General features: G+C 30.9%; 1 protein-coding gene across 6 annotated transcripts in view; it reads right to left on the bottom strand.

Moving 5' to 3' along the window:
- LOC122634865 (metabotropic glutamate receptor 2-like) overlaps positions 1-25387 on the bottom strand; it is a 149878-nt gene that overhangs the window by 61246 nt on the left and 63245 nt on the right. The window contains exons 1-2 of one of the 6 annotated variants that reach the window (XM_043824256.1): positions 14002-14552; positions 7721-8677 (exon numbers count right to left, since the gene is read on the bottom strand). The exons of 1 other annotated variant lie outside the window; for it this stretch is intronic. In XM_043824256.1, the coding sequence (XP_043680191.1) occupies positions 7721-8276 (556 nt within the window). In that variant the 5' untranslated portion in view covers positions 8277-8677; positions 14002-14552. Of the gene's footprint in view, positions 1-7720; positions 8756-14001; positions 14553-25387 lie in introns of those variants that run through there. 4 more of the 6 variants (XM_043824257.1, XM_043824255.1, XM_043824259.1 and 1 more) reach the window with 4 other exon arrangements.

Here is a 25387-nt window from a genome sequence, read left to right as displayed (position 1 = left end):
TCGTATATTTTTTAGAAACACGCGAGATCTTGTTTTTACGGTGTAATAAAAATCTTTGAACGATTCATGGTATGCCATTCTCGATCCATGTTCTAAGGACGTTAATATTGAATTAAACTGGATAAGAATTTTTCCGCTGTTTATTTTGTTTTCTAATTAGATATCCATAATTTCTCTTATTGTTTATATTATCTTATTATAAAAAGTAATATATTTGAATCGCGTGTTTTATAAAATTCCTTGGAAAAATTCCTATATCAGTTTCAAGTAACCTTCGTATATTATATCTGGCAATTTTTAAACATCCGACTTAGAACGATCAATCTTTTAACGAAATAGAGAAGACAGATTACTAGTATTGCCGAGTACTCTAGTAGACCAAATAAGCAGGATAACGTTAAATTCGTGATCGTAAAGTGCTCGCGTGTCGCTTCAAATACCTAGAAAGGAATCGCTGTTCTTTATTACCATTCTGCATTTTATTTCGTGCTCTATACCCGTCTGCTACAATATTTCATCTACCTCGCAATAACTTCCTCCTTATCAAGGCTGAATTCACTTTTTATAGATGAAACTATATTATATTTTGCCTTGTGAATATCTTGCTAGATATTATAGATATATCACACATACGTATATACATATATATATACGTATATATATGTATATATGTACATATGTACGTGATAAGGTATTTAAATTGGAAAAAATTTTGATATTTTCAATAAAAATAATTTTATAAAGAAATTTTTCTACATTTTCTTTCATTAAGAAATACTGTAATTTCGTAGGTCCAATTTAAATGTCCCATCTTGTATATACATATATTGGAAATAACGTATTTAGTTATCGGAAATGAAATTATGAGGTTGAGGTTAAATTAGTGATATCGAGGATAAGTGTAAATGAGATAGAGCGAAGTTTGAATTTATTCCCGCATTTCTATGAGTTCTGTAAACTAGATTTTCTCATCGAAGATGCATCGGAAGGTTCACAACGACTAGGAACAGATGTCCATTTCTACGATCGATAGCTCCTGTTTGCGACAGGCAATCCAATGTGGTTTCGAAATTCTTCGACCTTTCGTCAACGTAGACGCGATCGACGGGTGAAAATGAGAGAAAAAGAAAAAGAGAGACGACGAGCGGCCATTGAAATATTTCCCTTTTCTTTTCTTTTCTTTTCTTTTTTTAGATAATCAATTTTTTTAATAAAACGAATACAGTAACTATCGGTACGAATACTTGTATTCGTTAAAACACGCGAGATTATATTATAATGTATACAAATTTCATTTCGATAAAATCACAACGGCGAATTCAGATTCATTTATTTTAAATATATTTACTGAGGGTAGTACAATTTATTCGAACAGATTAATCCAGGATATTATCAGGAGAATTGCAACATTGATCAAATTGATTTCATATGTAATGGATATGTAAGATAATATTTCCTCTAATTTTTAAATTATGTTGTTACATTTATTAATTATTCTGTTCTCTCGAATACAAATTTTTAGATTTTTGTAGAGAAGAGAAAAAAGATGTAAAAAATAAAAAGAAGAATGATAAGCAAAAAATATGTCACTAGTGTCATCAATTCATTCTAGGTTTTTTTATGCCAAATGTGTACTAATTTATGAACTTGTAAAAGGAAATATGAAAAAGTAACAATTACGCTATTCTTCAATATTCTCTTGACGCGTGAATTTTGTACGGATTCGTGAAGTGAATTCGAAACGTAAATTCATTTATTTAATGCCATGATGAAATAAAAGAAAGAAAAAAAAAAAAGAAAAAAGAAAAATTTATTTCTCGTTGTCGGCACTGAACACGTCCAAAAATTTACGATAAATAAGTTTTGTCGTAAACGTGTCAAAAATTTTTCTAACTACACTTCGTAGTATTTTTTGTTTCTCTCTTCTTTTCATTTTTACTCTTTCTTTCATTTTTTCCTTTCTCTCTCTCTCTCTCTCTCTCTCTCTCTCCCTCTCTCTCTCTCTCTCTCTCTCTCTCCATGCTTTCTTGTTTTATTCACACTAAAATTCAACGATCGCAATGCACGCTCTCGAATGCATTTATCGGGCGAATCAATTTAGATGAATCTTCTGGAAAATAATTCGTCGTGCTATATCGAACGATTCATTCATTTTGAGTTCAAAACAATATGCTACGTGCACTGAAATGTGTATTCCTCTCGACTGAGTTTGCTTCGCAACCCCAAACGAGAAATATTTCACGTGATCCAATTAATATTTTGCTATTAGATGTATATAGAATTAATTGTTACCGGAGTACGATTCTTTTTTTACCTTTTGTTCCATTATTTATTCTTTTATTCGTCTTTTTATTTGTTTCCCTTTTTTTTATAATCGTTATGATTTTTATTTCCTCATATTTCTTGTTTCAATTACGAGTGTTGATTGATCGAGTTACGATAGAAATGATTTAAAAAAAAAAATGTGAAATACAGAGAGACGTAACTAAATTCACACGTATAGGGTGAACCAAAGGTTCTTAGCTGATTTTAAAACTGAATTACTCTTTTTAGGCTTACAATTAGACTTGTAGTTTTACAATCTCTAGAAAAAATTATTTTGTATATCATCTACGTATTTTTGACTTTCATCCTATACTTTAATTTCGATACGTCAATTCAAGATTATCGGTAAAAAAAAGATGCATTAGGAAGTGTTGCGAATCGTTGACTATTAAATAAGTTATTCATTGCCATAAATAAATCAGACGAGTGTTCGAATAAAATGACTTAAGTATCTTGTTTGGTTTAACGAAAGAATACTATTCTCCTTTTACTGATTTATGAAATTAAAATCATTTTTAACAATGTAAGCAGAAGAGTGTTAACATTTCGAACAATAAAATTCCCTTCGAGAAACGTTAATCGCATCCTGTCGTGCCAAGTCTCAATAAAAAGGGCGAAGTCTCGTCGTCCATTTTCCACCACCGTGGTAAGCCTTGAGGGTTGGATTAATAAAATGGGATAAAGTTTCCCTACGGTACCATCTTGAAATGTTCTCGCGTATTTCACAAGAATTCCCACTAATACTTCGTCCGTGAAATTTTTGGCCATTTCATAGATTGTAAAACTCTAATTTTTGTAAACTACGGAGTTGTATTATATAGTACAAATTTGAAAAAATTCATATTTTTACTTTTACGACATTTTCAATAAAATATGAAGAATAATAAAAAATTTATCTTTACCTTTTCGTACGAATCTTTTCATTCATGAATAAAATATGAATGAAATAAAAATTTTTCAAATATTTTTTGTTTGATCATATATAAAGTTTTTAACTTAAATTATATAATTCGTACCAATTATTATGTTTATCAAAAAACAATATAAAATACAATGATATAATAATAACTATCATTAATGATTTATGTATGTAACTTAATATTAAATATTATGAACTTATTATGTTTTTTTATATTATCATAGTTATTAGTAGTAATATCATAATTATTAGTAATAATTGATAGGAAATTCTTAACATATTAATCGAAACTATAGATATAAAAAATGAAGTTGTTGGTATTGACAATCCATTGGTTTTCAAAAATTTCACGCTCGTCGGGAGTCAGCAAAAATGCTGGATCTTATAAAATCACGAAAGAAGGATCGTCGAGAGTTTCTCGAAGAATGTATCAAAGGCGAACATTCTTCGAGATGGCACGTTCGAATCGAAATATATCCGTGGTTTGATCTCGGAGTTTCTTTCTAACAGAGTTTATAAGTTCTCGATATCAGAATATTTTCAAACTAAATTTGAAATTGCAAAGACAGAATATAATATTCTGTCGGTATGTGAAAGAATTTTCCATAGCAGTATTTTCGAAATTTGTAGTGACTCAAAATCGATAACCTATTCTATATTAAAATATCAAGAATTCATATCGTATTAATAAAAATACATTCGTTATAAAACTTTTGATAATCCAAATCAGTATATACTTGGTTTCTAATTATTACTGATTTATTCAGTCAACTTAATGAATAATTCTCAATGAAAGAGGAAAGTCAAAGTTTCAGATTATTCACCGTGTACGTCGATTAATATTCAGTTGTATCTACAGAACACAAAATTTTAGTGATCTTTATTTATGATCTTATTTCATGGAGAAACCGACTCAAAAGTTCTCAGGATCCAAGCTCGCATATCGTGCGGATTAAAGTGTTTTAATTAGTAGGACGATGGTTTAATTTTGTTGTCGGTTGGTTTGTTTCTTCTTCGAAGAACGGTTAAAATAAAATTGCAAAACGTTTCTGTGCTATATAAATGCGTAACGAGATTATAGTAGAAAGGTTCACCTTGCATATATATATGTAGGCACATGTTCTTCGTTGAATACGAGTTGGTCAGATCTACCAGCTTATATGGCTTAGAGTCGAGCACGTATTTATAAAACGAGAGAGAAAGAGAGAAAGAGAGAAAGAGAGAAAAAGAGGAAAAAGATAGCTAATGTATTTCCTACCACCGAAAACTTAATGGAGTAAAATCCTGTGATCAATTCTATGAAATTCTGCTTGCACAACAACATTCATTTTCGTTCCATTTTTACAATAATATCGAACGAGTAATAAGAAATTTGATTAATTCATCTACGTATCTACTTATTTTCTATACATCTTTTATATTTAATCATAATCATGCAATTAACGTTTATATTCTCTTTTTAATTTTTCTAATTATATTATTCAATGTCCAATATCAAATTTTAAATTATTATTCGAATTTCTTCATTATTCGAGATTATTAGATGAAGTTTTAAGATCGACAACTAATCAACAGAAAATGGAGTTCTGTTTGAAAGCAATAATCTACCCCGAAGTGGTCTTTGCTTTTAATGATTATTAGTTCTATGAGGAAAAGAGAGAGAGAGAGAGAGAGAGAGAGAGATAACAAATTTTTTACTTCCATACCATTGAAACTTTCAAGCAACTTTCGATATCGTTTCGTTTCCAATTATGAGTGAAATGAACACCCCCAAGGAAATCTTATTTCGATAGTGAACATTTCAGGAAATTCAACGTCGTTTGATTCGTTCATAAGTGGTAGGTGGATCCCTCTCTGTGACTATGGTGGTGTCGGTGGTGTTGATTGTTCGTATTAAAGTTAGTTTCCGTAGTCACTAAGGTACAGTAACTCCTTCTGGTAATCGTCCGCCATGCTTTGTAACAAGCTTGCAAGATTATACTTTGCAAAGCATATAAACGAGATAAAACGAAATGAAACGACTTTCGGTCGTTAAATTTTAAATTTTGCATTCTCCACTCCAGTCGTTTTTATTTTTTTATCTTATTTTTTGTTTTCTTTTTTTAGTTAAGTACTTTTGAAATTCAAAGTATATTTAAGTACCTACTCTTTACCGTCTTTTCATTTCTTGCTTTTTCTTTTTTTTCTTTCTTTTTTTTTTTTTTTTTGAAATGCTCGATGAAAATCAAGTCCAGTTTACTCGGAATATATTTTTAAATACCTACTAATTTTTTCCTTTACAAGTATCATATCTGATATTTTTTATTACAAGGATAAGCATCTGTTGGAATATCGCGTGGTACCGTGAAGCTGAGCGAATGCATTTTGTGACCGCGGAAGAGAACTTTGAGTGGCAGTACGCTTAACTTCTTAAAACTAAGAAAGGTATCGCTAATTCTTAAGTAACGTCGAGTTCATGCTCCTCGAATGGAAAAGGGTAAAATAGAGATCTAGCGATAGTTTCGTCAAAAGAAGTTTATAATTTTCCTTCTTCTTAACTCATTTCAAAAGTTAATAACAAAATATTTCGTCTTTTTTTATTCATATTTCTTGATATCTACTACGATAAGTAGTACTCTAGCGAGTAGTAAGACTATGTTAATAGTAGATACCAGAATCGAAGTTTAATAAATTCATAAGAACGTCATAATTATTAATTTTTCTTTCTTCTTCGATCTTAATTGTATTAAAAAATTCAAATTTACGAATGCAAAGAGAACAAAAGGAAAAGAAAAAATAATGTGCTGTGAAATTCGAAAAACAAATTATTTTAATAAGAATCATTTATTAAAAGCATTTATTAATTGAATGAGAAATTAGAAGCTTTCGTTCGCAAAAGCTTTGTAGGTACTTGATAAATCGTACGTTTTCGATGTGTCGTGTGGTAACACGCATGAATTGCAACTTTCCATGAGAATCAATCGGACTGTTGTGCACGTAGACAGTACACAACTAGTATACCGTTTGTTATACACATCTATCGTTCGAGCTCTCACGTTCGTTCACAACCCAAAGCCCATCCTTTGATCGTAAGCGGTTGGAGATTCACGCGTCGCATCGTGCCATTCGGCGTAATAATCGTATCTATTTCTTTCTATTTTCTAAACGTTGCAAAAGGATTTCAGAGAGCCCTCTTTCAAAGTTGTTACTTTTTCTTATCCGATCGATTAATTAAAATACTATTCTATTCGATAGATCACTCGAGTTTCTTTCTTACTTCTTTTTGTTTTTCTTTTTCTTCGATTATGAAAATATATGAATGAATCGATATATAAAACTTTATGAGAACGATACAATTCAATTTCATATTTAAAGATATAATAAATTAGAAAGTTTGCGAAGTAATATTATAAATTGTTAATAAACTAAAGTTAACGGTATAAATTTGTCAGTATTTGAACATACTTTAACTATGATACATTCCGAAGAGATCAAAATTCCGGTTGAAAAGGCGACGTGAAGGTAAGTTTCCAGAGAGCTCGAACGAGTAGACTAGAATCAAGAAAAAAAAAAAAGAAAAGAAAGAAAAAAGCAAAAGATATGCTTCGTATTTGAAAAATGATCTGTATGTAAGTACGTCGAGGAATATGAAACGTGTTTCTACGATATCGACAAGTTACCTGTTTTAAGAACGGATTAATCAAACTGCACTCGGTGTGATTAATGTTATACGTAGGAGACTCTGAAAAATTCCCATGGTAAAAAGTTAAATAACATCAGTTGTTTAAATTTGTTTTTTTATAATAGATGATTTCAAATTCGTGGTTTACTCCATGATCGGATGAAAGAGAAAAAGGAAAAAGAGAAAGAGAGAGAGAAAATGTCAGGTGATGGTAAATTTTCTCGAGACTCCTTGCAAACGTCTATAAAAGTCGAGTACCTTTCCAGAAAATATGACCAAACGAAAAACTTTTCTCCTACGTATATTATATTTTTCTGGACTTATCTCTCTTTTCTCTGAGCCCTTTGCCCTTTTCTTCATTCAAACGTTGAAGAACTCGCTTTCTTATTTATGATTCTCAGTGGGGAACTTCTTTTTCTTTCTCTCTTTCTTTTTTTATTACCACAAAAGCGAAGGGATATTCTTGACGATAAAACAATAGATATTTCCCATACTATCAATTCTATTTTATTTATTATAGCGACAGTATTGTTTTATATTAATGCCCTTGTTCCAATCTATCGTCAAATAATTGATACATTTAATTATTTTCTTTTGAAAGTATGAGTTTTAAAAAACTCCATTCCGCATGATACTTATACTTTTTTCCCATGATCTATGTATCAAGATCAATGAATTTACATATTTGCTGATCAATATATTCTTTTATCGCTACACTTTTTTTTTACTTTCTTTTTATTTTTTAAAGAAACAAGAAAAAAACAATTCGTCGTTTATTAATGTTTTTTCGATAACAACCTGATCGAGGTACTTACCTTTAATAAAGTCGACTGCCATTTCAAGTCCATAGGTGTCCTTGTCACAGTCATCGAGTATATGTGCGCCGATCTTGACACCCGGTATAATACCTTCATTAATATTAAGTCGATCAAGAGTGTAGAGCATTGCCTCGAGCGCTTGAATTCCACCTTGAGGCATTACGGGGCCACAAGTTATCGAGTCTTCTCTTTCATGGACCATCATCAGACCTCCCAAGAGAAGATCACCTTCGATCACAGCTTCCTTTTTGATTGGCCAAGTCTTTTGAAGGTACATCGAGGAATTTACCGAGCGATAATATTTACGCGCATGTCGAATCGAATGACGAGTTATTGGATTTTCCGAATAAATACGATTGGAACGTTGGGATCGATAATAAAGAGAAAAACTCTCTTGAATTTTCTTTTCCTCATTTTCCAATGGCACAAATGGTAGAGTCCAATCGATATCTCGAGCCTCCTTCGATAATTCGAAGGCTTGGTCGATTTTCGTCCAAGTGCCATCGCTGAAACCGATGACGATTAAAAATGATACCAGTATCGGTAGCTTCATGACTTCATAATCGCTTTTGGTTGATTTTTTTTCTTCTTTTTCTTTCTTTATTTTCCTTCTTTTCTTTCCTTTTCTATTTTCTTTTTCCTTTTTATTATGAGATTTGAAGAATCGATTCACGTTGCTTTTGACCGTCCTCTTTTATAATATTGCACTTAAACAATACACGTTCTAGTTCCTCTCTTTGAAATCGTCCGAGTTTTAATGAAAATGAAGAATCTTCATTGGAATAATTGTAGGGTGTTTCGAATGAAAATCGTAAAGGTCCGTGGAATTAGGCTAAATCGAGCTTAACCATAATCGTTCTAGTCGTGACCTCATTTTTGAGTTTCGTGAAATCGACAGGAGAGAGAGTATAAGGCCGTGTCACGCTTGTCGGCTGAACGGCACTTGGCGTGAATCTGGAATGAAGTTCGAGTTGGGGAAGAATTTCCGATGAAACTTTCCCTGCGACTTTTCCGATCTTCCTATTCTCTCGAGGATTTCGCACAGGATAAGGGTTTTCACGCAAAAGCAGAACGTATGATATACGTATATATGTATGTATATATATATATATATATATATATATATATATATATATATATATAGATAGATATAGATATATTTTTTTCCTTTTTTATTGTTGGAAATATATATTGCAAATCTCGGATTTGTTATTACACGTTTCTATTGAATATGTTTGTTTTAAGCGATACAGTATCTTTCATTGATATAATATCCCTTTATTTAATTTACAAATAGTCATTATATACCGTTTAATAAACTCGAATACTCTTTGTAATTTTCAAATCAAATTAATATATTATATGATAAAATTTTAAATTTTAAAAACTTTCGAGTTCCATATCGATTTATTAAATTCACCTCAATAATATTGCGTAATGAAGCAAATTTCATGAAACCATTTCATTTAATTTACAAGTAACCATTTTAGATTGATTAAAATCCTTTGAAACGATTATATTAATTTTGTTTAAAAACTAGAGACTTTTTTTCTTTCCCTTTTTTCCAGATCGAAATTGAAATGTGAAATTAAGCGTTCTGGCATTTCATTAATCCTGTGCAATAGCGTTCTTAAAAAACGCTTTTTTAATGAAGAGAATCTTAAGACACGATGGCTTATCTCGTAAAGTTCATTTTTCTTTGCAGGAAAGATGAGAAAACTTGGTGAGTAAGAGATGAGTGACTGTTTGATTTGATAACGAGAGCTTTGCGATAGAGTAATAATTGGCTCTGTCGAGGTAAAAAATTTCTCGTTACATCGTTAATCTTCCTCACGCGAAAATTGAAATTCCGTTTTTCTTTTTCCTTTGACGTAGATCTAAAGAAAGTTAACTCAATATCTACATACGTGCGAGTAGATATATGTATATATATATGTATATATTTAAAAATATCGAACTCAATCATTTTGTTATTCAGTAGGTATTTCCTTCAATAAGCTTTTCAAAATTTTATTATCGTCATTAGGATCCCGAAGACCCAAACGACACTTGGCACGCGATATTAGACAGAAGAGAAAAAGAAAAAGAGAGGGATATTGCCTGTCGAAGAATTCCGAGTAGAAAAACAAAGAAATATTTAAAGAGTAAACGTTTCATGATCGGAATGGTAAAGTGAGAATATTTTTTCTTCCTGACAATTCGAAAAGTAATGAAACTTGTTTACTTTTTAACACAATTTTATCATGCAATATTTAAATTTATTTCTTTCCACTTATTCCTTTTTATTGTTGATATAACTTTAATTTTAATCGATTATGCTATTAGATGTAAACGCAAAGGACATGTTATCGAATTAATTATTTTTTTCTTTTATTTTTTATCGACATTATTCTTCCTTCTTTTTCCTTTTTTTATTTCTTATTTGAAATATCGTATGTATATATACATATTTTTTTTCTTTTAATTGAATCACATTATAGAACGGTTATATGTATATTAATTTATATTAGGACTATCATGAGAATCGAAATCTTCATATTTTAGTTTTTTCTTGGATAAGTAATGTTCGAGCGAGATTGGAAATATTTCTATTCCGATTTGAAGAGATCCTCTTCCGATAAGTACATATTAGAAAACTCTATTTCTCTGTGCTCGTTTCTCGTCATACGTCGTGCTCGTGAAAAGAGCGAAAAGTTAGGTAAATCGCCGGAGGAAAGTTTTTTTCTCGATTCGATGAAAAGGCAGTGCTTGAATATTCATACGTCGTTGTACGATTGGATCGAAGGCTTGCGTGCAACGACTGACACTTCATTCAATATTTTGTTTCAACATTCGACAGCAAGATATTCCCAATAATAATTATAAATTTCGGAATATTGTGGAACAGTTTGGAATTGTCGAGTTAGCGTGATTCAGGCTAATGGAAAGTTCACGAAGGAAGTCTAATGAACGTCTCTTTCCGTCTAACTCAACGAAAGTTTTCTCAAGGGAGTACATTGAATCAAATTAATCGATTTCAAATGCAGTATAGAAGAGTAAGAATATTCCGATGATTATTCGTTAGAATTTTGATTAAGAACGCCAATTGAATGGAGAATTTAGATTCAAAGCATTCGAATTTGTTTATTTTCTTTAGACGATGTTATTCGAAATTTCTTCAAACTACAGATATTAGTATTGAAGCTTTCTCGTTAAGTTTTTGTGTCATCGTTTATTCATAAATTCTGTTTGAAAATCGAAATGAAAAATTCGACATTTCGAATAAGAGGAATTTTATTTGTTAATAAACAAGAAATAATTTTTCATTGAATATCGGAAGTAGAAAAGTTTTTTATCGCCTTCAATGGAAGAGAGCAATTACTTTTCTTTTTTCTCTTTTTTCATTTATTTCTTATTTCAATGGAAAAATATTTTTAATTGAATGATAAAAAAATTTTTCTGCGATCGAAAATATTTTTATTCTTAACAATTCTTCATTTATCTTCTTCAACGTTTCTTTGAAAACTTTCTCGCGAAGAAAGACGACAAACGAGGAAGCCTTTCTGATTAATTTACTCGATTTCATGTGAAAAAGTAAGATATTAAGGGCCGACTTTCGTTCCGAAACTTAGGTATACCCTATTAAATGAAAGAAAGTTGCCGCGTAGCAATTAAAAACTTGGATTCATTAATCACTTCGTTGGTTATTCTTTTTATTGGTTGTCGACTTGCTTCGTTAATTTTTTCATTTTTTATTTTTCTTTCTTTTCCGTTTTTTAACATATCTTTTCGACGTTACTATAACTTGTTGTAGGAATGTACCTGTTGCATCGAGAAAACATATTCTCTTTCTCCCTTTCTCTCACTCTCTCCCCTCTCCCTCTTTCTTCCAGTATTTTGTCGTAACTCGAAATGACCAAGTTTGAGGACTTATCCGAATGATTTAAGAAGTATATAGAGATTGAAACGATTTAAAAGCTAATAAAATATTTTATTTAATCATTCAAAATCGAATAGTAACAAAGATCGATCGATGTTAATCAACGATAAACGATGAACAATTCAAAATACATTAAACATTTGTAATAAATTGGACTATTCAAGTTTGAAATTTCGCTTTAAAGTACCATTTATTACGGCCAATCGCATTTGACGTTGTATTTCAATCTTGACGACCTTTCATTTCTGGATTATACATAGGATAGTAGAGGAAGATGAGCATTTGATAGAATCGGAAAAGGGTTAGGTACTGTTGGAATTTACCACCCTAATATGGATTAATTAACGATCGTGAAATGTTAGTCAGTTATCCCGTCTTTAATCCACGAACTCGCTGAATTTCTCGCATTACAAGATCGTTTCTTGGATATTGTTTAAAGTAATATTGCTTTTACACTTTCTATCTAAATCACATACTTTCCTTTCATTTTTTTACAATTGCATAAAATTCACGTGAAATATGCATTTAACGTAATTGAAAATTAAACACTTTGCTAATCATTTTCTAAAATATTTATATATTTTGTATTTATCTAAAGAACACGTTTATCGCTTACCATTAAAATATATATTTACATGTATGTATTACTATGATTATATCATCAAAACTAATTAACACGAGCTCATGTTTCGATTACAGTGTAGCACTCGATATGTCTATCGATGTAAAGAACATTAACTATCGAATTTACGGAAAGCCGATCTTTGTAATCCAGCTTTTGTCCCATTGTCATTTTACGAGGAAAGAAGACTGCACTATCGATTGATCACTATCATTTGTTGTCTACATCACAATGTTCGTGAAAATTAATCGAACTCGTGATTACATGTATCCGGTGATAGACATACACTATTCACTCTTTTTTTTTTCTTTTCTTTTTTTGTAAATGTCCGTAGTAAAGTAATAATAAATATTTTTTTTATTATTGTAATTAAAGCAAATGAATTAAAAAATTGTACGTTAATCTCTATTATAAAATTAACAATATTATTTCATATTAGTTGACATTTATTGAGTCTTATTAAATTTTTGTACTTTTATTTGTAACTTTTTAACACGTGCAGAATTCATGAAAAAACATTGTTGCTCTTGCCAATTGCTTTTATTTAATCTTTTTTATTTTTATTGGAGTATCTTCAGGATTTTTCAATTTAATTTACATTGTATCATAAACAAAACGATATGAACTGATATTTTTTTGCAGGTGCACGATTCATATATTTTGTGATAAAAAAAAAGAGTGAGAGGAGAAGAGAGATTGTGTTATCTTTTCGATCAACGAGTAGTCTAAAATTAAAGATACATATTAATTTTCGGAAAATTATGTTCGACATTAACTTTTGTTACTCTGTTCGAAAGATTAAAAGGTATAAATTAATAATAATAATAATAATAGTAATAATAAACTTTTCTTTTGCATCTTACTCGGAAAACTATCAATTAACTCATTTTATATTTCGACAATTTTTAAAACAACGTTTGTGTGTAACTCGAATGTCAAATGGATTTGTCATATTTTTTTCTTTTTAGAATCACTACTGTAAAAAATATTTTTTCGTTTGAACTTTCAATGGAAATCAAATTTGTTTTACTTTTTTCGAAATATTTCAAGATATTCAAGATCTAAAAATTGTTATTTCTCTATATCCGTGTTTATTCATGTGTGTACGTGCGCGTGCGTGCGTGCCTATTTTTCATTTCTCTTCGTCTGTCTATTTGTAGGAATTTTTTTAATTGAAAACCACATAGATAAAAAAAAAAGAATTTTGAAACTTTGAACGATTCAAATGGTCCATCAAAGGGACCAATCCAAATACTTTAAATTCCAATGGAAAACTTTGAACTAGTGCAATTGCTGATTAATTAACTTTATTCGTACGGTTTTATGATTGCACACTTGAAATTTCATTGTCTAATAAAAATAATGAAACCAGTACTATCGAGTTGGATTTGATAAATCGACAAAAATCTTATCAAACTTTTAATTAAGTATTTGATAAACGGTATATAATATAAAGTTAATTTATTATTTAACAAATCTCTATTTTTAATCGGAGCAAATTTTTCTTTTCTCTTTTCAAATTCAAATTAAAGACCGATACACTACATTTTTATTGAGTTAATTATATAAAGAACGTTAATTCTAATTTACTAATAATTATTTCGTAAAAGTAGGAAGATAAGAATCATGAGAAATAAACGAAACGAGTAAAATCGATGTGTTTATCAAAACTGATGCCACGCCTTGATCATAGATAAAGAAGGAAGACAGAGAGAGAGAGAGAGAGAGAGAGAACACCTGTTCGAGGATGGAGTGTGTCAAACTTTCTTACAATTTACGTACTTCACAATGATTCACATATAACGAGTCAACCTGTTGGATCCTTTTTCTTAGAAAAAACACTCAAATCGATCGGGAGAATGGGAGATCTACTTTTTTCTTTTTTTTTAACATGACTCACTTGTCATTCCTTCGATCGTTAACGTTCTCGAAAATGTAAGAAAAAGAAAACAAAAAGGAAATTGAAATGATAAACGAACGACGAAACCGTGATCGAAAGTGAATTCACTCGTCGAAAACTTCGAATCGAAAGATTTTACTCGATCGCACTATTTCGCTCGCGAGACGTAAATACTCGCGGTTGATATTTAAGGGTGATTTTTGAGAAACTAGTAAGGATAAAGACGATGATTTTTTTTCGATCATTTTTTTATGAGATCTCCATGAGATCATCATGCCGGTTTTGGAATCACGCGAGGAGCCGAAATATTAGTAGCACGCGCGGCCGGCTCTCCGCTGTGACACCCACTGACTGGCTCCGAGACTGCATCAACGCTACCCTCTGCGAACGTATCAACCCTCCTACTCTACCCTCTTGCTCTCTCTCTCTCTCTCTCTCTCTCTTTCTTTCTCTCTCTCTTTCTCTCTCTCTTTCTCTCTCAGAATCCCCTCTCTTATCACCAATAGTCTAGTCTCTTCCTTTTACTCTCTTATTCTTTCTCTGTCTCTGTTTCTCTCTCTCTCTCTCTCTCTCTCTCTCTCTCTCTCTCTCTCTCTGTCTGTCTATCTGTCTGTCTCTCTTTTTCTTTCTCTCATTACTTTGTATTGTTTTTTTATTCTTTTCGTCGAACTTTTTTTCATCATTACTATTTTTTCACTCGCACGCCCACACACACGTAATACATACGTATACGTCAGATTTCTAAAAAGCTAAATGTTCTATTATGCTTAGTTATCTAATTATCGTCAAACTGATATAATGCAGAGTTGATTACTGTCGAATTGATTTTGTAAAAATCAATATATCTATCTGATACCTTTTATAATTTCTTGTGGATTAAAGATTAAAAGAGAATTTATTGAATTATTTTTCACATCGGACTTTTATTCAAGGAAATATGCTATTGATCATAGAAAAAAATTTGATAATCGTTTTATATAAAATACAGCAATTTGATTGATTTTCTCTGCTATTTTAAAAATCAATGATCTTGAAGTTTTTAATCGCATGAGTTTATAGATTTCCAACTATATTTGAAAACGAATGCTATAGATCGGCACGTATAGAGGATATTTTTGTGCATGGAATTCTCAAACATTTTTTGAAGTAAAGGTTGTACACGTGTATAAATGAAAAAAAAAGGGAGATGATATTTGAAGTGTGGTTGAAAAATAAAGTTCCAAAAAAGTTAGTTGGAATATTTGTGAAAAGTGTTTTTAATGGGACAGCTGAACTTTTAATTATATTGAGTTCTTTTTTTTTATGATACTCTAGTACACAGAAAATTATTAAATTCATATAATTTTCTTTTAACAAAGAAAAGTACGATCGGAATTTTCTCTTGATTTTTATTTCGTTGTTTATTTTATTAAAACATATTTTGGACGATAATTGGGCATTTTGATGAGATATATTTTTTGTTCTGTTCATTTTCCTGAATTTATACTCAGTGGCAATTTAAATTGTTATTTTTTAATTTCACAGATAAAAAAACATAGACATTTATTAAATAATTCATCACGAGCAAATAGAAATGCATGTATGCATGTAGGATTAAATAGAAAAAAAATTCCTCCGATAAATAAAAAGTTTGCCAAAGAAGTAGTAATTAAAAAATTCAAAAAAACTGACGAAGTAGTATCCTGCTACTATTAATATTTATTTGAACATTTCTATTTATTATCTGTTTATTTTTACTATACAATTTTTCTCTATCTTTTTATACTACTTTTTTGTCTCGTTTTTATTGATGACATTTTATATCTGGTCAATAGTACTGACATCAATAAGAAGTACCTATAGAATACTCAATTCTTTATCTTTTTTTTTTGTTTTTTTTCCCCCATTATTTTTTGCAATTTCTTTTGCTCTCGTTCCGATAGAAGACGCGAAGAGGTACATAGAGTGGACGTTATATCCGCGAAGCGTGACAAATCGATCGAGAACTTTCATAACGGAGACAGATCCTTCAGTTTAAGCCGACTCTTGGTGATAGCAACCGAAGTCTCGCCTCGATGGCTCTGTCGTGAGAGGAAGTGGATAGGAAATAATGGAAGATCATAACGGATCGACGATCGGTTTTGCGATGAAAAAATATTTTATTTTACACTTCATGAGAACTTCATGCTATCTATAGTATTAGAAAAATATCGATCACGAAAGAAGTAAACTTAATGTGTTAGTGAAAATTAGATTTAGTTAAGTGAATCTGTTGTAAAGATTATTTACAATCGACGTTATATATTGTACAGCTTTTAAAACATTAATTATTACTAATTATTTACGTGTTATTGTTATATATATATAAAGTTACATAAATTTTTGCAATTTATATAATATAATTCTAAATTTGATATTATTACTTCTAAATGTTTAACTGTGAAGAAAAACGCGTATCAAGAAAAAAAAAAATAAAAAAAGCACGAGCCTCAGGGGGGAAAGAAATCTGATGGGAATTTCGTTAATGAGTCTGACGAAATCGAGGAAGTAGAGAAATATACGTGACAACGCAAACTCATCGTGTGAGGTGTGAGTGTGAGTTTTTAACGTTCAGTAAAAAAAGAAAAACCAAGAGAACAAAAATACCAACAAAGAACAAACAAAACAAAGATAAAAAAAAACAAAGAAAAGAAAAAAAAAGAAACGTAACGTTTTTCTAGTATTTTATAGTTTCATTTTGGAGTACTCTCGTATGAAGGGTTGAACGTTACATGGCATGTGGACAGGACCGATTTTTCCTGACTCTTTTTTGAGCTGGACAATTTCTAACCTCCCTTATCTTTAGGGGTAGAAGAGGGTAGAAATCCTTTTTCAATTTGAAAAGAAACTTTTTTTCTTTTCACGAGTTCCATGCTTTACTAGATGGTTCACAAACGCGAGCGACCGAGCGAGACTTTTCCATTCGTTAATGAGAACGTTCTGTTCCCCTAACACCGTTGATATCTTCCTACTTATCTAACGTGCTTATCAAACACACAGAGTAGTAGTCCTATGACCGCGAGACCCCTCCCACTTCTGCACCTCACCCCACTCCCCCATACTCCACCCTCAATCACCTATTGCCACAGTGCTCATTCATGTGCCAGTGTGCCTAGTGTGCTAGTGTGCTTAGTTCAGCTGTGATATCTCGCAAGTCCGACACTTTGTCGCTTTCACGCGGAACGACCTCATTTTTCTTCTCTAAAGGAAAACCATTCCGTGCTGGTGGATGGTAAAAAGTCGATATAACTGTCGAAATATTGTAAAGAATGGTCTTACCAAGGCGATCGAAACTCATTACTTGATCTTCGCTTTGAATGTCTCGCAGGCTTCCTTTAAACATTTTTTTTTCTTCTTTATTTTTGTTTTTTTCTTTTTCTTTTTCTCTTTGTTTCCTTTTTTCTTTCTTTTTTTCTTTTTTAAGAGATAATTCATTATTACAGTCAGCAAGAAATCTTCTTGATAGTTTTTAAAGAAATACATAGCAATCGAAACTCTTTAATTTTCTTACTAGAGGAGTTTTCGATGATCTAAGTTAAAACTATCAAGATGAAAATTCTTCTCGCTGATCTTTTTGGTTTCAAGAGAATACATAGTTTAATTCCTTGGTTAGTTTTAACAAGTAAAAATTAGATTTTCAGAGAATAGTCTACTAAAAGATTAAAGCTCGTAATCCGATTTTTGGTTTAAAAGATCCTTCGACCAACTTTCTAATGATTTTTTTTAACTCCTACTATTAACAGTTAATCTCTATTATGGTTTCAAGAAGAAGCACAGCAATCAAATTATCTTTTTATGACGTTCTCGACTAACAGAGTTAGAAAAAAAAAACCAGATATCTCTTTTCATGATGTTTTTAGGTTTCAAAAGAATTTTTTCAATTCTTATTTCATTATAAAGGACATTAATGAATTAGATCTTTGAGAAATTTTAGTGAAAATTTTATGGTTTCTACCAAAGAAGAAAATTGATTAATTTCTCGAGCTTCGTTTTAAACAGCAAGAATTGAATTCTTTGGACGATATCAGGGTCGAGCTTGGATGACGAAATTTCTTATATAACTTGGCACCTAGCCAGAGACATAATTTAATTTAATAGCGAACTAAAGGTAATTTCCACGACGGTGCGACATCTGTTTCTTACGAAATTATGTTCCACGACTTTGCGTGGAAGTTCGTTGGCCGGTCGACAGAAAGCTTTTGCTATTGAACCTGGAAAGGAAATTGCCCAATTTGGTCTAACGGAACTTTGTGTATACCTTCGTTTCCTTCGCTCGAACGATTTAACAATCTACTAGACTGAAAAGCTTTTCCACCTTGCAAACAACAATAATCGATATGCAAGAACGATTACGTGCCCTCTAACGATATTATTCATTACATTTTATTATTAAAATCAAATTGTATTAGATATAACAAGATTCATTGCGATACGTTATTGTGTTAATCACGAAAGATTCATAAATTTTCGTAACATATTTAAAAACGAGATCTATCTAGAAAAAATTGACTCACTCCGATTGACTTCTTTCAATTCTCATTGTCTCAGGATTAATTCTGGTTAGAAATAATCATGTAATCAAAGTCCTTCCTTCTGAAGAATAGGATCGCAAAATGCACAATTGGTATCACAATACCAGTTGTGCCATTGTATTTGAATGTCTCACGAAATACATTAGATTGATAACGTTAAACGAGCATTATTCCGGTGTAACGAGGCAGAAGGCACACGCGATTCTAATGTCTAAGAAATATATAAGAGTCCTTTTAATCGTTGTCGAAGTTTTCGAAGAATCGTGAATTAGAGCATTAGATAGAATGAAAGAGCTGGTTGGGATAATGGGAATTAATTCAATGAAAGTTCTCTGCCGGGTACTCGTTTAAGACTAGACGAAGCCAAAGAGCATAGAAGCGAAGCTTCCGTTGAGATCTTAATGCAGGTTGCGTTCGTAGTTTCATTGTTCGGTAGTAGCTAACCTTCGAAATTCGAAACTGTATCGGTAATTTAGCCGAGAGTAATCGTTCTGGAAAGTTATTAATATTGGTTGTAGTAGTATTGGTAAGAGGGTGAGGGAGAACGACAGGGAGAAAAAGAGAGAGAGAGAGAGAGAGAGAGAGAGAGAGAGAGAAACAAACACAGAAGAGCATATAATCCATTTGTAAGGTACCCTTCTAATATCCATAAAAAAGACATTAAATTAGCATAAGTCATAGCAGGGTATAAAAATAATAAAAAATAGGGTAAAATTTATTTCCTCGTCCATCCGATGAAATCTCAGAGAAATAATTCCGCTTTATCTCCCGTTGAAATTTTACAAATTTACGGAGGTAGATAATATCTATTGAGGATATACAATTCTCTGCTGTTAAGACTGGTGTAATCCTTTTGTGTTATCTAATCGACTACTACCATAATGTTTTCTTGGATAATTTGAAGAGGCTTCTAGATCTAAAACACGAGGAAATAGAGAAAGGGAAAGATTGAAATTTTCTTAAGCAATCACGAATAATAACACGCTGGCGGTGGAGCATTTAACAGAAGTCAGACTATCTCTGTAAGAGTCATTCTTAGTAGGATTTATCGTCAAGGTGCAAGGCTTCCGGCACGAATTTCCGAAGCCACCTCGCCGTCTGCCTCTCCTCGTAAGAGGATACCCTTAAGTAACTGCGCAAAAACACGCCTAATCTATTTTCCATGCACACCCGTTACACTATACCAGTCTCTCGAACGTGATTCCTATCGTTTCGGCGGAAGGTAGCTTTAAAAATGGGTAGTAGCATCTTTTTTTTCTTTTTCTCTTTTCCTCGATTTTTATCCCCCTTTCTTTCTTTCTTTCTTTCTTTCTATCTTTTCTTTTTTTTCTTTTTTTTCCCTTTTTTCTTTTTTTTCTTTCTTTCTTTCTTTCTTTTCTCTACTCTTTCTTCTTTCTTTTTTACCTCTACCTTTTGTTCATACAACAGCACTCGTGGCTCCAATCCATTCCGTTTCTTCTACTTCAACGCGTTTTATATCCTTCCTTTTCCCCCCGTTTCCTTTCTCTACTTTTATTTCAACTTCAATCTTCAATCACGTTCCCCTTTTCACGCCTCTCGCATATTTGCAATTAAAGAAGAATTGCTACCTCGTGTTTCTCTATCGATGCAACTTAGGTCAACATCGATTAATGCTTCTGATCTGTTCGAAACATTTCGGGAATGGTGCACTATGCATTTATCTCACGTTTTAGAAGGAGAGAGAGGGAGAGAGAGAGAGAGAGAGAGAGAGAGAGAGAGAGAGAGATGCTTACAATTAATACTACAACTGAACGGAAGGTGGTTGAATCAGACAATAAATCTCGAAACTATACTATCGAAACTAGAGTATTCTCTCTCTCTGTCTCTCTGTCTCTTGTAGAATTTCAATTAATATTTGGAAATTGTTTTAGTCGTGGGAAACCAGTATGAATTGATAAAAATATTGAAAATTGTTCAACTAGTTTTTCTATCTCTCTGCCTCTCTCTTTCTCTCTTTTTCTCTCTCACTTTCTTGTATAGAACTTCAATTAACATTACGAAACTGTTCTGGTTATGAGAAACCACTGTGAAATGATAAAAAAGAATTTTGAAAAGTTTCCAACACAGTAAATCCCTTTTGACCGAATTCAAGAGATAGACTTCTACGGATTAAGACTTAGTTTAAGAAGAAAGAGAGTAGAAAAGAATGAAGAAAGGTCGATTGTAAGGTTACTGTTCGTGTTTGAGAAATACTGGGAAGAGGTCTTTGCGTTCTTTAAATCGTTTTATCCCTTTGAAGGGAGAAAGTGATAACGTGTTGCCGATGAAACTAACAATTGGAAGACTGCAGATATTTGCGAGAATTTTTCAAAGACTTTTCCTTTTTTCTTTCTTCTTTGAACTTTTTATCGAAGGATTGGTAAAGATGAAAAACTCTCTTTCTCTCCCTTTCTCTTTCTTTCTCTTTCTCTCCGCCTATCTCTTTATCTATCTATCTATATCTCTTAAAATTTTTATTATTGACATCTTACGTTTTTAATTCTTTGAACCATTTTCTGAAATAAAGTAAATTATTTACATTAGTAAAAATTTAAAAGTAAGCTTTTATTAAAACTCCACATTTTCAAATTTAATTATTTTTCTTCTTCCGTTTTGTTTTTTCTTACATAGAATATAACACACAACATTATTTTAGAAACCGTGCGAAGGCTATAAAGTACTCTTAACTAACATGGTATGTACTTATGAAGTACTCAAGAGAGAAAAAAAGAGAGAACGAGAGAAGGGGAAAGAGAAAAATTGCAATAAAAAGTGGTTGTGTATTCTCTAATAGCCTACGGAAGGTTTGTTTTAAGAGTCATTAAGGTGTTTCTTGCTTAATGAGAGCACAAGCTTTCATTTTACTCACAGATTTTTACTTTCATTTTACACAGATTTATATTTACATCACTTCGTATATATTTCCTTGCTCTCACGTCGATTTTTAAGACGAATCTTATAAAACATTTTTTTTTTGTGTTGAACAAAAAAAGAAATAATAGGAAGTGACATTGTTTAAATGTTCTTTTAGGTATAATTCCATTTAAAATCTGATTTTGTGTTATACACGTAAGAAAAACGAGTTTCTTACAAAACGCTTCATTTTTTACTTATTTCTCTTTTTATTTTCTTTCAGTTTACTTGTTTTAAGAACAGAAAGAATTTTTAGCACAGCTTTCAGAGTTTTGTTTTTATTTCCTTTCTGAAAATACATCATACGGAGATTATTGAATGTTAGTGGAAAATCGAAAGGTACAATCGATAATAAATCACAAGGCTGAATTTCACGCTTGCAAAAGCCGAATGGTTTGGATTGTTTGATATATCGATAAAATATATATACATATATATGCGCATATGTGCGTATGTGTGTATTATATACACAGGGTGTTTCGCCTAACGATAGCTACCATTTTTTAAGCATTTCCTGTAGTACCAGAACAAATGTTTAAAACAAAAAGTCGTCAGTGCTCGCTCGTCAATAAATTACAAAAATAAAAATTGTAAAAAAAACAATTTTTGCTATAAAAATATCAAGATCGCTTTCGTTCTTTTCTTTTTTTTTTTTTTTTTTTTTAATGGCACCATATAACTTTTTCTACGCGGTATTGTAGGTGACATTGAGACAAATGATGTAGGATGGTGGTACATTTCTTCAATAACTCGTTGGGAAAATCATTTTTAATGTAATAAGGGTTCTTATGAACGTGAACATGGATATGGACATGGATGTGAAACATTCCTCTGTATATACGTTCTAGAAAGAACAAAAGGGAAGAAGAAATGATGAAATATTATTATTATTATCAAGCTCTCTATCAAGCTCGACGTTATTAGATTTCGACGTTTTTTTTTCTTTCTGTTCTTTCTCTCTTTTTCTCTCTTTCTCTCTCTCTCTCTTTTTCTGTCCTCGATTAATTAACAAATGAGATATATATTGTCGGTAGAAAAATTCTTTACTCGAAAATAATTTATAATCGTTAATTATATGAAAAGTAATATTTAACAGTCTGACAAATTTCTCGTATTTCGAACTATGATGGTAGCTCATAACATTATCTATTTCGCATCGTTTCACTGCTCTTTAGAATAATTTCTGAAACAAACGTGCTGCGGTTATACTCTCTGAAGTTATATTCACAACTCTGCTTCTTTATCACACGTTGGTCTTTAGTATTTCACTTCAGTGCAAATCTGGTGAAAATGAAACGAGTATAAAGCAAGTGAATAGAAAATAACCATGTGATGCATAAGTTTTTGCGATTATTATATGCGTCTTTTAAAGAGGAAACATATTAAAACAAAAGTGAAAAGAATTATTTAATCTTTTCATGGTTAATCAAACGGAATTTTCGTGTTAATTGGAACTATATACTCTGTGAAAGTGTATTTATGATATGAAAGCTCTTAAATGTTATTTTAAATTAATACAAATATTTTTATTTTTCTATTAAGTGTATTCATTCATTATATAAGAATAATTAACAAATTATAGTATGCATGTATACATATATTAATTAAATTGTCTTAGTCAATAAGAAAATGAGATGTACTATCAATCGTTAATATATGTACAATTCGTTTTTACTTACTAATCAAAAAAACGCGAATTAAATAATTTTTTAATGATTACATCTTGGTGAGAAATTATAGATTTATTTCGTAAAAGTTTTTTCTATCTTTTCTATACATTACTGATTATATAAAAGTAGATGCTCATGCTGTTTATCTATTATTTTCGACGCAGAATAGAAAATGTACGTTTTAAGATCGAGAATCATAAAAAAAAGATACATGGAAAAAGCTCCAGGTTATTTTCTTATCATTCCTGGATAGAGACATAATCGTCGTCATTTTATAGAATTTCAACGTGGAACGTCTCTCGATTATCAAATAGAAATCAGGATATATGTAAAAAAAAAATGTCAAACATTAAGAAATTTCCTTCATTTCTGTCGATTGAATATTCCAAATAAAATAAATATTTTTTTGCATTATTAGTATCAAATTCAATAATTTCAAACGTAGGGATATAAAGAATTTTGTTTATCTCATTGAATTAATTTTTTATTGTTTTTATTGTTATTATTGATATAAAATCTCGATTTTATATTAAATATCGTTTTGAAGTGAATTATTCTCTTTGATATTCATTCGACAATGTTACATTTCTTTTTTCTTCATTGTATACTTTATATTTATTTTTAATTGTTCATTAAATTGATTCATTTAAATTGAATGTTAATTAAATGTACATTTGATTTGTATTTCGAATAATTACGATATTTATTTGTTTTTAAATTCATCTGTTTTACATGATTTTCTGCATGTTTCCAATATTGATTTTAAAGAAAAATGAAGGTAATTCTTCTGATGGTAATATTAACTTTTCCAATATCTCTACGTTGTACGTGATCAACTAGTCACTACAAGTAGTTTTCGTTCGTGACTGGACTTGTCGAATCCCTCGAAAGTACTCGCTAGAGAAGTATTCAAGAACGATTAGAGGAAATGGATATATTGTCAGGAAGTTCAGTCGCATGCAAACGACAGTTCAAACTGAGTTCTTCGAACGGTTTTGCTACTTCGATTTTACTATTACGAGCATGTGGTTGCTAAAGTGTCAGCCACTCTAATGCATAAAACAAAAAAGTATTTTACAAATACTATTTTATAAAAATTAATTGATCAAGAATTATTTATATGCCAAATACGATCACGTTCAATAATAATGTTATAAAAAAGAAAAGATAAATTCAAAGAGAAAAGAAAGAATTTTTATAGGAATGGCTTGAGTAATTTCGTTAAATTGTTCGTAAGAGTAACGATCTGACGCAAAATCGATAAAAGTCATTACCATTTAGCACGATTGCTCCTTTGAAAAACATAAATTTAACTTTTAATTGTTCGGTGTAATTTGCTATGGTCAGGAAAAAACGACAATTCGATTTTTCATCCTTTCCTTATTTTATTCGTTCCTGTTTCTACTGCTATCATCGATTTTTCGTATACATATGTGATTGATTATTCAATAATTACATGATTTTATCTTATCTTCTTACTATGTATATTAGTATATGGGGTAAGAATATAGGATAAAATAAATATATTAATTCATCGATTTATCAATTTATCAATTCATAGTTATGGAACTATGGTAATTTGAAATTTCCCATTTTTGAAATTTATACCAACAGTAGGAAAACAGTTTTATGATACCACAAATTGTTGGTAACTAATCGACATCAATTATCGAGTAACTTGTTATCTTATCATGATAAAAATTGGGGAAATTGATGGAAATTTATCGACGTACAGTCGAGAACGATTTAGTACCTTACCGACTTCTGATAACTTATCAATACGTGGCAGAAACTGTTTTTATCGACGTATTAAATTTCGAAGATGCATTTCTTTTTTAATTTTTTGAAAGTTTCACGACTACGAACTATTATTTAAAATCGGAAAAGTTAAAATTATTTTTTAAACGAACAAACATTAGATAAAAGACAAATTTTTTCGCTGGAAAGACATCAGTTCTCAGAGAATCTGCATTTCACAGTGCTTTATCTTCCTGAAATACTCGTGATAAAAGCTCGAACATAAAACTCGACATTGTAATATTTTCTCGTCGCTCCAACCTTTTCTACGTAGAAATCGTTGAAATTCTATG

The sequence above is a fragment of the Vespula pensylvanica genome, chromosome 16 (assembly GCF_014466175.1).
Source record: "Vespula pensylvanica isolate Volc-1 chromosome 16, ASM1446617v1, whole genome shotgun sequence".
NCBI lineage: Eukaryota > Metazoa > Arthropoda > Insecta > Hymenoptera > Vespidae > Vespula > Vespula pensylvanica.
Note: the sequence above shows the minus strand (reverse complement) of the source record. Positions and strands in the feature narration are given on the sequence as shown.